This window comes from Pelodiscus sinensis, chromosome 1 (genome assembly GCF_049634645.1).
Source record: "Pelodiscus sinensis isolate JC-2024 chromosome 1, ASM4963464v1, whole genome shotgun sequence".
Taxonomy (NCBI): Eukaryota; Metazoa; Chordata; order Testudines; family Trionychidae; genus Pelodiscus; species Pelodiscus sinensis.
In genome coordinates this window covers 100,743,993-100,758,189 of record NC_134711.1, presented here as the reverse complement: position 1 = coordinate 100,758,189, position 14,197 = coordinate 100,743,993, and the positions used below count along the sequence as shown (strand labels likewise).

The window sequence follows — 14,197 nt, the reverse complement described above, 5'->3', positions numbered from 1 at the left end:
GCCATAATAAGGAAATGGCACCAGCGACAAGAGGTGGGTTTGTACTCTGACATGTCCTGGAAGCAATTGTTGAGGGAATGCTGACTGATCTCCTCCAAGATGGTGCTTTGCAATATTGAAGAAGTCCTGCCACTAGGCTGCTCCTTTTGAAGCTAGAGATGAAATCAGACCGAGCTCAGATGTCAGATAGTGGTAGGCAGGAGCTTTAGGAGATAGGTGATCACTCAAAACTTTCTGTGGTCTGGAATCTAGATGATGTCTTTAATGTGATCCCCTCCAGAGAGGGGAGAGAAATAAAATGCAGTTGACATGCAATAAAGAGAAGAAACAAAATGTTGACTAGTTATAATCACTACAGATCAATTAGAATAATATAAAGTACTTGGGAATTAGATTTCACTCCAAACCTCAGATCTCAGCACCCCCTCACATTTTCATAGAACCATATAAGATTAGTGTGGGAAGAAACTACAGAAGGTCATCTGGTCCAAACCCCTGATCCAAGCAGGACCAACCCCAACTAAATCATTCCACCTAGGACTTTCTCAAGGCTGGCCGTAAAAACCTCTAAGGATGGTGATTTCGTCACCTCTCTAAGGGTACGTCTAGACTACCGCGTTTTGTCGACGGAAGTTTTGTCGACAGATACTGTCAACAAAACTTCCGTCGACAAAGAGCGTCCAGACACATTGAGTTCTGTTGACAAAGCAAGCTGCTTTGTCGACAGAACTCCGTAGTCTGGACGCAACGTTACAGGCAATAACACCTTCTGTCGACAGAGTTCTGTCGACAGAAGGTGTTATACCTCATAAAATGAGGTATACCAGCGTCGACAAAACTGCTGAGTTCTGTCGACGTTATGTCGACAGAACTCAGTGGTAGTGTAGACGCTGGTATAGTTTTGTCGACAAAAGTCCACTTTTGTCGACAAAACTAGGTAGTCTAGACACACCCTAAGTAACCCATTCCAGTGCTTTGCCACCCTCCTAGTGAAATAGTTTTTCTTAATATCCAACTTAGAGCTCCTCCATGGCAATTTGTTGCTTCTTGTTGCTGTCATTTAGGTGACCCTTCAATCTGTACAGTGAAGTTTGAGTTCAGTAATATTAAAATAATATTTGTCTAACTTGTCTGGCAAATCTAAAAATTGTCTCTTAAAAAAACCTAAATTCCCTCTGAAATTAGCCTTTTCCAAAGACTTCCATGGGCTGTTAAAAAAAAATCAACCAACCTACCAAAAAAACCCTTATATTTCACGCCAAATCTTAGCCAGCAGGAAGACAGGCAGACAGACATGGACTTTGCAGTGACTTAAAACAGTTTAATGTAATTCCAAGACAAAGTGTGATTACATTTCTACACATATACAATATGCATATGTGAGTTTACAAATTCTGATTAATAACTCGTTTCACCTCAGAGACCGAAAAAATGATCAAAAAGAAACCGTGAATAACAAGCTATAACATAGTTCACCACAACGGGACCTCCTTTCTCACCCTACAGTTAGTAATATTACAATTAAAATAACTATATTCTTCTATAATGTATTTTCTGTTAAAATCATCTCATAAATTTACAATGCTATTATTAGTTTCCAAGACTAATATAAATTCACTCCATTTTTCTACAACGAAAATGATTATTAATTAGAAGCACACAACGTCATGATGAAAAACACAAGCATTTTTTTTTAGTAGCAAGAACTTGATTGGTTAAGAATTAGTTTTCTTGTAAAACATTCTAAAGCCAAGTAAAATATCCATTCTTATAACATACCTATAATATGAGACTAAGGAATAGGTTACATATAGGTCTACAACACATCAGTTTGTTTGTTTTTTTAAAAGAAGAAATACATATTTACCCAAAAAAGGGCAGGGAGAAGAAAGACAAAAAGGAAAAAGAAAAAGAAAAAAAGAGGGACAATTCACATAGGAAAAAAGCAGTACACAAGAAAATACTGTTGCATACAATTTTCACGAAGATTAACACTCAGATTACAGAAACCATACAGTGGAGGAACACAATAGATCAGGGCTTTCATGGGTTTACTGGGCTGAGATGACACTCCAGAGAAAGAACCATTCAAGATACTACATGGGGGGCCAGAGGGCATCTTTTTCCCTTGCATTTTTGATATGTTTGTGTTTTTTTCCTTTCTTCCTCTTTACAATTCTGGCACAGTATATACTAATTTCCACTTTCCATTCAGAGTACTTTGGGTTCGTGGACAGTCAAAAGGTATAAATCATTCTCTTTCTCCCTTTCATAATAGGATTTCACTATTTAAAAAAAAAATACTGTTTCACTTCTTAATTTTAATTAGCTACCCTGGATTCTTCACCTTCCAAGATGCCCCTTTCTTGCTTTCTCTCTCTCACTCTCTCTCTTTCACTCACTCTCCTTTTAATAAAGCTATTCATTATACTTCCTGTCTTTTCAGAAATTTGGTTTGCTATAGAATACACAAGCGACATTCCAATTCTGTCAAGTAGAATCTGATACCCAAAAATGCCTTGTTTGTTTATTGGTGAAACACATGGGATGATGAATACTTTCTACATCTGAAATGGCTGTGCCCTGGAATATCCATGGAAGTATTTTAAGAACACAAAAAGCCAAAACCAAACAAATAAGGAACAAAGAAGACAGAAGTGTTGTGTGTAACCACCAAATGTGGAAGCATTGCAAAATGTTGGACTTCCCTTTTGAAGTGCTATATGTAACCATTCAGATTGTAAGGGATGCACATTGCCAGTATTAGAAACCCCTCCTTGCTTTTCAAGTTCCAAGCCAAAGTATTAAAAAAACTCCTTCAACCCAGTGAGCTGGTATTTCCAGGGCTGGCTCATGCCATAAAGAGTCAGAACAGGCTGTTGAGTCTGTGACCGTGGCTTATTAGGGGATGGACATTTTCCAGTTTGCCCATGGGCTGCTAAGAGTCCTCTATTTAATTCACCAAATGGCAACCCCAGTCTTGATAAGTTTATCGCTTTGTTAATGGGAGCTACAGTGAGAGTACTTAGCAATGACTGGAGCTACTGGGGGGGAGGGAGACAAGGGCTAGGGACCCATTCTGCTCCCATTGAACTCAATAGGGAGCTCTGACAGTGATTTCAATGTGAGCAGCATAAGGGCCTACCAATGAAGGATCACTGTTGCTTTCCAGTAACTCATTCAGTTGCCAGGATCAACAGTGTAGCTGGGTCAGGCCTCACTGAAAGATGCAGGGAGCTTTGCTGATATTAATGAGCTCCACAGCTGAAGCTCAGTTCCTCAGACAGGTATTTTTAAAATGCCAAATCAAGTACTTTTGTTATCTAAAAATGCCGCTTTGCCCAGCAGAGATTCCACTGTGTTCACTGGTTACTCAACTGAAAGAAAACAAAGACAAAAACTAGACAGATACTCATGGTGAAGTGAGACTGATAAAAAGGGGTTACGTCAAAATATAAAATACACTACAACCCATAATAATCAAACAGCACCAAAGGGTACTACCTTTTGCTAATGAAGTTTGCAGAGAGATGGGTCAATGGACTTTGTATTTAGTTCACTAGTTCAGAATATTTCTAGGGTGGTGTCACTTGCATAAAGGGGTGAACAGAACGAAAGCCAAATCACAGCATTGCCTCTTAGAGTGGCTGTCAAAAAGCAAAAATAAAAAGCCAAAAAGGGATTCATTAGCTCAGGAATCAATAGTTCAGATAATGAGTTACGAACAATACAGTACATCCCTTCCTCTGAATATCCTTCATTCTCATTACACAGGTATCTTCATCCAAGTCCTACAGAGGATAGTTGATTTGGAAGTATTTTGCTCCATGTTTCAACCCAAGGAGATTCATTAAAGTTTGTTATTAAAAAATAAATGGCTCGTGTTGGATTATACTTCAATATGTGTGGAGTGGTTTCATAACCATACTTTGGAACAAGGCGGATTGTTTGATCTGAACTCACTTTCCAATACTATGTTATATCTCAAAACAGACACAATAAAGACACATCTGTACTTTTCATTTTTTGAAAGGGCAAAATTAAAAAAAAAAGAGGCAGCTGTATTGAGTTTTTGAAGGTGAAATTTAGAAACAGAAATTTCCCTTAAAAAGTACCAGTTTAAATGTAAACTATAAAACACTGTAATAACTATAAAATGTAGCCAGAAAACTGTTTAAGTAGCCACAGTCTATTATTCAGTTCATATTGGTTTAAAATGTGACTCATTAAATATCTTCTAGAAGGCCAAAGCATTTTACAGTAGCTATAAACATACATACTTACATGTGCATTTTAACAATTGAATACAATACATAAAAGAGTAATCTATTCCTTGGGGTTTTTTGTTGTTGTTGTTTTAAAGAATCACTGTCTTCAGAATTCAGTTAAGCAACAATGACCAGGGTGGGCATTTATCATTATTCCGCCCAGACAGAGTTTATAGTCTTTGAATCCCAAGTTCAAGCTGGCTACATGTTTTCAAAAAGGCTAAAACCAGGATGAATGCCCACATTTGAGGTAATTATTGCCAATAGGTCACAGTTTGTATAAGATAAGTGTATCTAAATCCTTCTTTAAAAAATGGAAGGTATTCTACCATAACTCTAGAATACCCTTTAAACCAATCAAAATCCAGAATCCTGATCAGGTGGGTTTGCTTCCAATGGAGTCAATGAGTTCTAGAACAGTAGATAAGATTAGAACACATATAGACCAACCTAGAACCTTGGCAAGCAATCCTGGAACCAGTCGTTAAAAGATTAATTAAAAAACAAAATATAAAAAAACCCTAAGAGGTACCATGTGGCTGATGAATAACATTTCTGATCAGAATTCCAGACCAAAGTTTTTCTAACTTCCTTAAACTTTTCAAATCAATATGCTGGGGAAGAAAAATCAAAACACATCTGCATGATCATCAACTCTATGCCAGCACTGCAAAAGCTCCTTGGCCATGTTCTGAAAGTGGAATACACTTTTCTTTTGCTCTCAGAATAGTTGGCCATCTCTTTCCATTTCAATGAAGAAACCTTTCTATTTTTATTTTTATTTTTTATGAAAGAAAAATTCCCTGGCTGTCAGACCCCCCCACAGAAGTATTTACAAGTTCTATGTGATGCTGCACATAATTCCCCCTGCAGCTAAAAAGTTAAGATCAGAGATGTCACAATATTTATCAGTGCAGTAAAAATATCATTTTTGGAAAAAATATACCTTTAGTATTGCCTTTCTTGGATTAACTATGACAAGCAAAAGATTAAAAACAAAAACTTCTATCTTCATACACACATGAAGAGTTTGTTATAGCAGCACTGCTAAAATTGGAAGGACAAGCTAACCCGTATGTGAAAAATGTAAAGTTCAATCTGATTCTAGAGATGCAGAAAGCAAAGCCTCATTGTATGTTTCATAAGACTCCTGAAAAGTCAAGCTAATTCCCCACTCAAATTTCACACTTGATGCAATACGTGTGTTTTCTTCTCCAATGAGAACATTTTGTGTTTGCTGAGATCAGTCTTGTCTGCTTATCTAGCGCTGCATCCAGCAAACATTTACATACTTGAGCAACTTCACATGTGCGAGTGATTCCATGAAAACTCTCTGGGATCACTCTCAGGAGTAAAGTTATTCATGGGCATAAGTACCTGCAGGACCGAGGACCAAATCAGCCATCTGGTCTGAATGCTAACCCTGCAGTGACACTGCCGGATGCAATTCAGCAGCTTCAGGGTGGCAATAGCATATAGCAGCACCCTTTGAGGGGCTGGCATCGCAGCATGCAGTGGCAACATACTATATATACTTGGAACCGGGGGGCAGGTAGCATGGGCTGGGCCTCATCTTAAAAACAACACTACAGCAATAAGCCGAGACACTGTAGTTTGCAGTAGTGTGACCACATATGCTGTAAAATACTGTGGCATAAAGGATGTTTTGCTCCACGTGACTGATACTTTAGGGCCTAGTCCTGTAGTCTTGACTTGGTCTACATTCAGGCAAAATTCCTATTGGCTTCAAAGGGAGCTCTGCCAGATGGTGACAGCATACAGACTCAAGCACTGGATACACAGGGTCCCCTCCCATTTTCCTCTCTCTAAGAACTGAGACCTTAAAAGCAGAGGAATTAAACTGATCCTAATGCACAGGGCCAGACTCTAGAGAGGGAATTTGGAGCACTCCACACATCATGCACACTGCAAAGCTGAGGCTGTCTCTACAATACTGCAGAGCAGATTGGGGGATCAACAGGAATATGGCCCAAGTATACAAAACTACAGCTCCACTGGCCTAAACCTCCCCACAGGGGAAGGGAAACACAGTGGGTACAGAGGCTATAGTGGCCCTGGGCCTGGGTCACACTGGTGAGGGAAGGAGAGGATTATTTCCCCGATGCCTGCAGAATTCCCTGAATAAGGAACATTTATTTGGATCTTGCATTCACAGGTCTGGATCTTGGCCTGTAAGTAGCACTGCACACCCTTGGCCGGGCTGATTGCTAGCGCATGACAAACCTGCACAAAACTTTTACAAACAATTCTTCTGCGTTTGCCCAACTTTGTAGAGGCTTTGTCATTACAGGAGCTACAGCGCTGTATTGAAACTGACACACAGCGATTGCTAAGAGTCCTAAGGCAGGAGAGTTAAATGCTACAGAAGCACGAGGAGCTTATGGAAGCTTATTTTCATTACACAGTTCACAACTGAACACCGTGTTGTTGCCACTGATAAGATACATTGTAATTACTATGAAGAATAATAATGACAGGAGCATAATGTTTTCGATGTCCCCAAAGTTTAGGATAGCAGCAATATTTTAGTGTGACTGAATTTCTCCATTCAACAAGCTAGTTAAGAAAAAGGAAAGGAAAGGAATTCCATAGCGTGTCATTATTGTCTGACAGTGTGGACCTGTAACTTAATTCTGAATCTGTAATGGGTAGGGTCTCTTTCTCTTTATTTAAATTTATTTATTAAGTTTCTTTGGTTAAAGAAAGAAAAGGGTTTTTATCTTCCCTTCAAGTTTGGTAATGGAATTTCTTTCAAACCAAATTCTGAGGCATAAACCCTTGAGAATATAAAAAAAGAATGACAGAGACAGAAGTGTCCCTTTGCTGGAATGTTTCTTGACAGAACTACTACAGAGAATGAGGGAGTTAAAAGTTTCCCCAGAGGATCAAATGTAGCCCCGGTATAAGCAGGTGCAACTCCAAAGAGGGGAATGCAATTGCGGTTGTTTCTTCAAACACCTGGATTTGACCCAATTTACACTGTGAAAAGTTCTAGCTCTTCCTTTGTGTTGTTTTGTTCTGCTCAAGGTAACTAGTCCCTCCATGTCTTTGTAGATTCTGATTTCATAGCAGCACTTTGAATGTCCAGCTCTAAGAGAGGCAATGTCTGTTCATTTCTCCCATTTCCAGCATCATAAGAAAACAAGACACTGTGGTGGGAAAAGGGGTCACTTCTACGCTGTGCCAACCAGGAACCACCAGTAATACTTCCAGTACAGAACCATTTACTTTCTCCCTCACGTTTCCAAGCAGTTTGCTCCACACCCACAAAGAACCCCAAGCTCATTCCAAAACACATCAATCCTATTTTCAACTTCAAAGGTCTCTGCCAGCTAAATAATTCAGCTATTGTTACTTGTGTAGCACCGACAGTGTGCCAAGAATTTAGCTCCTCCACTAACATTGTCTGCCCCCTGTGTGGCTAACAGTACTGCACTTACCAAACTGTATTTTCAAAAAGAATGGGAGGGAAAGGCAATTTTTTGCTTCGCCCCTCTCTACCCAGGAGAAAACTCGGCCCACACCTTTAGCGTTGCGACAAAAACACAATTCAAACTGCAGATACACTGTTCATCCTTATTACAGCCCCTTCCAGCCCCATAGACTTAACCATGCTGGCATCAGAACCATAGTTAGCACAGCTCTTCTCTCCACACAAACAGGACAGACAACTGCCCCTTCCACTTTGCAATGCTGGCCTTCACATCACAGTAGGCTTTGTCACCCTCTTCCCACAGAAATCAGATTAATGCTTTAGTGAAAGAACAAGACAGACGTGCACAGGCAAAACACAATAAATAAATCAAACATTTTGCTAAGTGAGGTTAAAACCCACCCTTTCTCCCTTTCCCTGCTTTATCAGCCCCGATATTTTGACTTTAAGAATGCGCTTGAAGTCCATCCTTATTCAGCAAAGCACCCAAGCACGTGCTTCAACGTGCTACTGAATTAGGGCCTTTGCACACTCTACGCCCACAGCTTTAATAAGGGTGAGAGATGTAACTCCAAACATAAATATCATCATTCTATCTAACAAAACAACTTAATAAAATTCAATAAGTGACAATTAAAAGACCAGCTACACCAAGGAGGAGGAATCACAAGCCAAATACCTTGGTCATATAGACACACCATTAGTCTTCAGAAATGGAAGAACAGGACAGATACCTGGCTATTGCTGCTGTTTGGTTTTAACATGTGTCTTCAATGTCTGTCCATGTTGTTTATCCAGTGACTGGACTGGGGGTCGCATTCTTTCCTCCATTCAGGTTCTCGAGCTTGGAGGGTTGATAAGACACCTTCTGAGGAGTGGGAGCCAACTATTTTGTTTTCCCTTCTGGGAAATTGAGCTCTGACACTAGCCCCAGTCTCAGTTTAATTAAAGGCCTGATGAGGACATGGCCTGGTCTTGGTCTCATAGAAGTGCCCCACTAAACATTAGCCACTACAATGTGATGCTGAGCTGGACTTTTTGAACGCAGGGGCCTCCCATACTTTTAATCTCGCTCTGATGCTAAAAAATGACTTAGGTTGCTGTTTGGTCTCTGCCTCCAAGAGAAAGTTTCTGGCATTGTGATAAAATGCATGTTCCATGGGGGACAATGCACCATCCCTACAGGACACAGCCACCCTCATGGCACATCCCTTCCCTGCTCTGCCTGTTCTCTCTGCACCCTTTACCATCTCAGAACAAAACTATCTTTCCTCTCTTTCTGCAGTTTTCAGACACTGCAACCCCCCTGATGCCACTGAGGAAGAGAAACTATTCATAATAAAATTAACAAAACAACAATAATAATAAAACTAAGAGAAAAATAACACAAAGATGCAGGAATGCGTGTGCAATTAAAACCCAGAGTAAAATATCATAATAAAATAATAATAATAAATCAGAACAATCATACAGTAAAATAACAATATTATTCCTTTTAATGACACAAGCAGCATGACGCTTTCATTCCTGAAATGGTGAGATATGAGAGGAATGCAACGGAAACTTACAGGGAGGAAGGGGAATTTCTTAGCTTAGATAAATGGGAAACGGTTGTCTTTCTGAAGGAAGAATGTAAGGTGCAAAGACTGCTGGGAGATCAGATACTGATTTATGTCACGTTTAGCGTGAGCAAGGGAGAGACAGAAAATAAAACGGTGCAAGGATATCTACACCATGAATCTGAAATGGCAAAGATGAGGGATATTTGCTGGTTTGCCAAAATAAATCAATCTTGCCCAATCTATGCACACTGAGATCCATCCCTTCCTTCTTCCGGAAGGGCAAGTGCTCATGACCAGATATTACAGCTGTGCTTGTCTTTTTTTACCAGCTTCTCTCTCTCAAGAGAAAGAGACCTTGTCCATAACTCCATCCAAGGTAATCATTCCCTCTTCACTCTGCCAACTGACCTGCTATTTTCTAGCATCTTGCATCACACCTTAAAACACCCTTTGCTGTAGTTTCAGGTAGATCTAGAGTGGCACTAAGTGGCCATGCAGACCTCATGTTTGATGGGAACACTCCATCAAACTTTTTCTTACTGGGCTCTTCTCCCTTCCCCTACAACTACACATGGTTTATTAGAGCAATTCTAAGTATGGATGCAATGGTGCTCCCATTTTTTATCACATTTTCACTATTAACTCTCTCAGCTCTAAGAAAGCCTCTCTTTGGAAACCTACCTGAAAACAAGTACTGTTCAGAGTTCCTTTGGAGCTGAGGACCCAGAATAAGAATTTTTTCACCAAATTCAAACAGTATTTTACTTCAACTTTTATACATGTCGGATGAGGAAGGGGGAAAGAACACAGTCAGAACTACATTACAATGGGTAGGGTCCTGATGTCTCATACCTTTCTCTTTTAACTTAGGAAACTTCAGTTTGACTCTCTAGATTGAATTCTCTCATTCTCTTCTCCCTCCACCCCACCATCTATGAAATTCTAATAGAAGCATCCTTAAGCATTGCCCCTCTCCTGGATCAAATCCTCATTCCCCCTTCTCTCAGACACAGTACTTGGGCAATGTAACACTCTAGATATTTGTAGAGGAAAGATGGGAGGAATCTCTCCTTTCAATCCCTAAGAATTTTACCAAACTGCAGAATGAGAATTAAACTTCAGATGGGGAAATTTTTTATTCCAAGGGGGGGGGGGGAAGCAGACCTTCAAACAAAACCTTAGATCCTTTGGGAAGCGACACTAGAGTCTTCTGACCAATCTGGTCACTGCTAGTCCATACAATGTTAAACAGATATCTGGGTGCATGTCCTTCCATCCTCCAAGCCTTCCCAACAACTGCACATTGGCAAATGGCCAAAGAGCAACAACAGAAGTGGAAAAATAACCTAGAAGAAGAAAATCAACACCACCGCAAAAAAAAAAAAAAAAAAGCTCAGATTAAATTCTGACTAGCCTCAGTCAGTTTCTAGGAGTACCAGTGGAAGTAAACCCTTAAACCGCATTTGTAGTTCGGTAAGGCACTACGAGGGAATGATGTAAAACTAAGACTGTGACAGTTGTAATGGCTGTGCTGAGGAAAACACCACAGAGAAAAGGCAGCATCTGCGCGCACGCACACACGCATACATACCTGGACAATCACATTTGTTACATGCCTATGTAATATCTTTTTTTTTTCCTTTTTTTTTTGTTTTGTTTTTGTGCAATCACATTGAGGAAGTCTATTGGTATCATTGAAGTTCAACACAATGTAGTAAAATGGGTGTACGTACTGTATAGTGCTACATTCTACCAAGGGGCCAGCTAAATTTTCTACTCCTACGCTAAAATAGCTAGGGATTAGAAAGAAAATTTCCAAATAAAATAAAACAAAGAAACTGAAATCCAACATACACTATTAAAGACATTTTTTAAGAATAACCCCTCTCAGGGATTTATCCAGGGTGCTCACAGAAAGGGGAAATAGCCCCAAATGCTTCTGATCTTCTCAAATGTTATGTATTCTGCTTTGTGTGTATGCATTTTAAGCATATCAATGCTTGGTTTGAAATCTGGAGTGGTGGAACAATCCCTCCTTGCCCCTCCTTCATCCCTGTCTGTAATGCTCCATTTACTTTCCCCGTGGAAAACACGTTACATACCTTTGGGTTACAGAGACCAGTGCAAAAATGGGGCATTATCCCTTTGAAATTCTGGATAAATCCCTGAATTGTAGATTTATTGAGTGAAAAACCGAATGGATTTTGTTTTAGGTGTTCTGGACAACAAATTCCTAAATGTAGCTCATTATCAGATGAAAATAATCTTTAAAAGTCTATTGATGAAGTTCTCCAAAAACAGGACCCAGCTGTTGGTCCTTTCCCCTCCCCCCACTTCCCAACAGTTTGGTGCAGAATGGTTTTGTATTTTGTGTTTTTATTTTTCTCACTCTTTTTTTTCCTTTTTCTTTTTTTTTAAATAAAAAGTGTAGAATTAGTTCTCTCCTTTTCTTCCTCATTTGTCCCTTAAAGTCTCCTTCGTTCAAGTTTCAAGTGAGCCTCCTATTGCATTGTTTGTCATGTTCTTCAGTATAAAAACAGCCACCTCACTCCCTCTTTGTAGATTTCTCTTTCGCTCTCTTTTATTCCAGTGTTTAGATGTAAGGGTACTGGTTGACCTTGGTGGGGCTCAGCGGGTATCCAGTGTAGACTGTAGAAGCAGGAGAAGCACTGATATAGGTCTGGTGGGCAAACTGAGCCTGGTACTGGCTTGGGTGGATGGTGGGTGATGGCAGAACCCGAGGGCCCATGCTGACAGGAACCTGGTGGACGATGCTGGCTGGGTAAGTGGTGTGTTGCACAGCATGACGAGCGGACCCTTGGGAGGCCACCAGATGAGCAACGGTGCCTGTGGAGCCCAGAGCAGCGGGGGCGGTGTACGTGTAGAGGTGGGGCTGGGTAGGGAGGTGAGCCGCTGCAGCCGCAGCCAGGTGGGGGTGAACCGTACCATGGCTGGGACTATTGTGTGGGAAGGAGTACGGAGCCTGAGCTATTGTAGGAGTGATGTAGGCTTGCTGTCGCCGGTGACTCCCTGTGCGATCAGTCGCGATGTGCTGCTGGGCCTGCACAAATAGAGCACAATACAAGGCAGTTAGAAGACAACAGGTTGTGCTTTTCCTCTAGCCCCTGAGTAAACTCAGAGGCCCTTTCAGAGCCAAGGTGATTTCTGTGATGGTTTTAGAGGCACCCAGGATTGCAAGCAGTGTTCCCTCTAATTTTTTCCGTTCAGATGTGGAATAAATGTTGTTATGTGCACCAACGCACGTGCGAATGTGCACCTTCATTAGAAACACATGCTGCCACCTGTGGGCGCTCTGCTAATCAGGTGGGTGGCATTTGAGTCTCTCCTAGGTGGCGTCCAAGTGCTCAGCTTACAGGGAACAGTGATTGCAAGTCACCTTGGGAGCCTCATGCCTTATAAGGGGGAAGACCTGCTTATGCTTGAGTAGGAGTCTGCTCCCAAATCCCTCCAGCCGTTTCACATCTAAGCATCTTCCTCTGGGCTACGGCAGCCCTTCCTTTGCCTTGCAGATTAACAAAAGGTGCACCCTAGGCCTTGAGCCCTTTTGAAACATTCCTCTGTAGTGTTCAGCCCCTCCGCCACTGAACACTTACCAGAAATACCGGGTTTGCTTTCCCCGGAGTACACACTAGCTTAAATGATCCTACTCAGGATGAGCTCCTTGTATAAGACTACAGCACTGAGATATATTTATAGAAAACAACAATAAAGTTATCCTCAAAGATGGGGGAGGGGAGAGTGATGACGAGAGGATAATGGAAACAAAATGGTTTCAAGATTTCTAGAGCCTAAACTTAACCTTCTGTCTAAAGAATTCTACCTCCTCACACATGATTCTTCCAGCATTTCAACCCACCATGTTTGGTTGTGATTCCATTTTCAGAAATGCAATCACACCGCTCAATTATTTCCTCTCTGCAGGATAATGGGGATACCTCTCTTGCCTTCTTTCTCTCAAACTTCATTGTCTGTGCCCCGCCACTGGATAAACTGCTGTGATTTATTCTCCAGCGTGCTGCTTCCCTCTTGATTTCGGGTAGCTCCTCTTGATTTCATATGTAAATAGGGCTTCCTTTGTGTTGGCTTTCAATGCTTAATTTACATGCTGACAGAGTGAAAAGTCAAGAAACATCTTTTGTATGACAGAAACCCTGTCTGTCAACTCTGCCTTGATTCCGACTTCAGAATGTATTTCTGATATACGAACATAACTCTTTACTGTTGTGATATGTATGTACAGACAATGTGTATTAATAATCCAGTGAGACCCTGTCTTTCATTTAAGACCTCACTTGGCATTCTTTGGTGAACCGGAACATACACATCAGGATCAGGATTTTGAGGAGTTCCTGGGTCACGATTTCTCCTGTGTTTTCCCCTCCCCCTCAAATCCTTAATATCAAAGTAAATTTCCGTTGGAAGCATCAAGGCTGCAAACGGTCCCTTAAAAGCCTATGTTCCATGGGTCCACCCAAGCAGCTCTCTGGAGAACATTACAGCATTCCATAAGCAGCTAACATGAAGACCCCCACAATCTTGCATTGCAGTGATGCAGTGTTTCTGCTGTGGGAATCATGGCTAAGCTCAGAGAAGCCTTTTTAAAACTTGACAGTGAATGTAATATTGATGAAAGATGCTGAAGTCCTGGAATCCAGCATGGGCACAGGCAGTTTTACTGATTTATGTAGTTATTTAATAATAGTGGTCTTTGCTGCTCTCACCTCCTTGGTGGACAGCATAACATACTCCCCCACCAACTCTGGGCCCCAACAAGTCCTGAAGACTTTCCCGTCTCAGAATTCTCATGTAATCATCTGTAACTTCTTGAACAAAGTTAACTTCTGTTCTTGTCTTAGGAGAGAAAATATGATTCTTCCAAACACTAGGGATTT

General features: G+C 40.9%; 1 protein-coding gene across 4 annotated transcripts in view; it reads right to left on the bottom strand.

Moving 5' to 3' along the window:
- Positions 1 to 1,300: 1,300 nt before the first annotated feature.
- Positions 1,301 to 14,197, bottom strand: part of HIPK2 (homeodomain interacting protein kinase 2) — a 216,025-nt gene continuing 203,128 nt past the window's right edge. For all 4 annotated transcript variants that reach the window (XM_006138056.4, XM_006138057.4, XM_006138058.4 and 1 more), the window contains exon 15: positions 1,301 to 12,345. In XM_006138056.4, the coding sequence (XP_006138118.2) occupies positions 11,878 to 12,345 (468 nt within the window). In that variant the 3' untranslated portion in view covers positions 1,301 to 11,877. The remainder of the gene's footprint in view (positions 12,346 to 14,197) is intronic.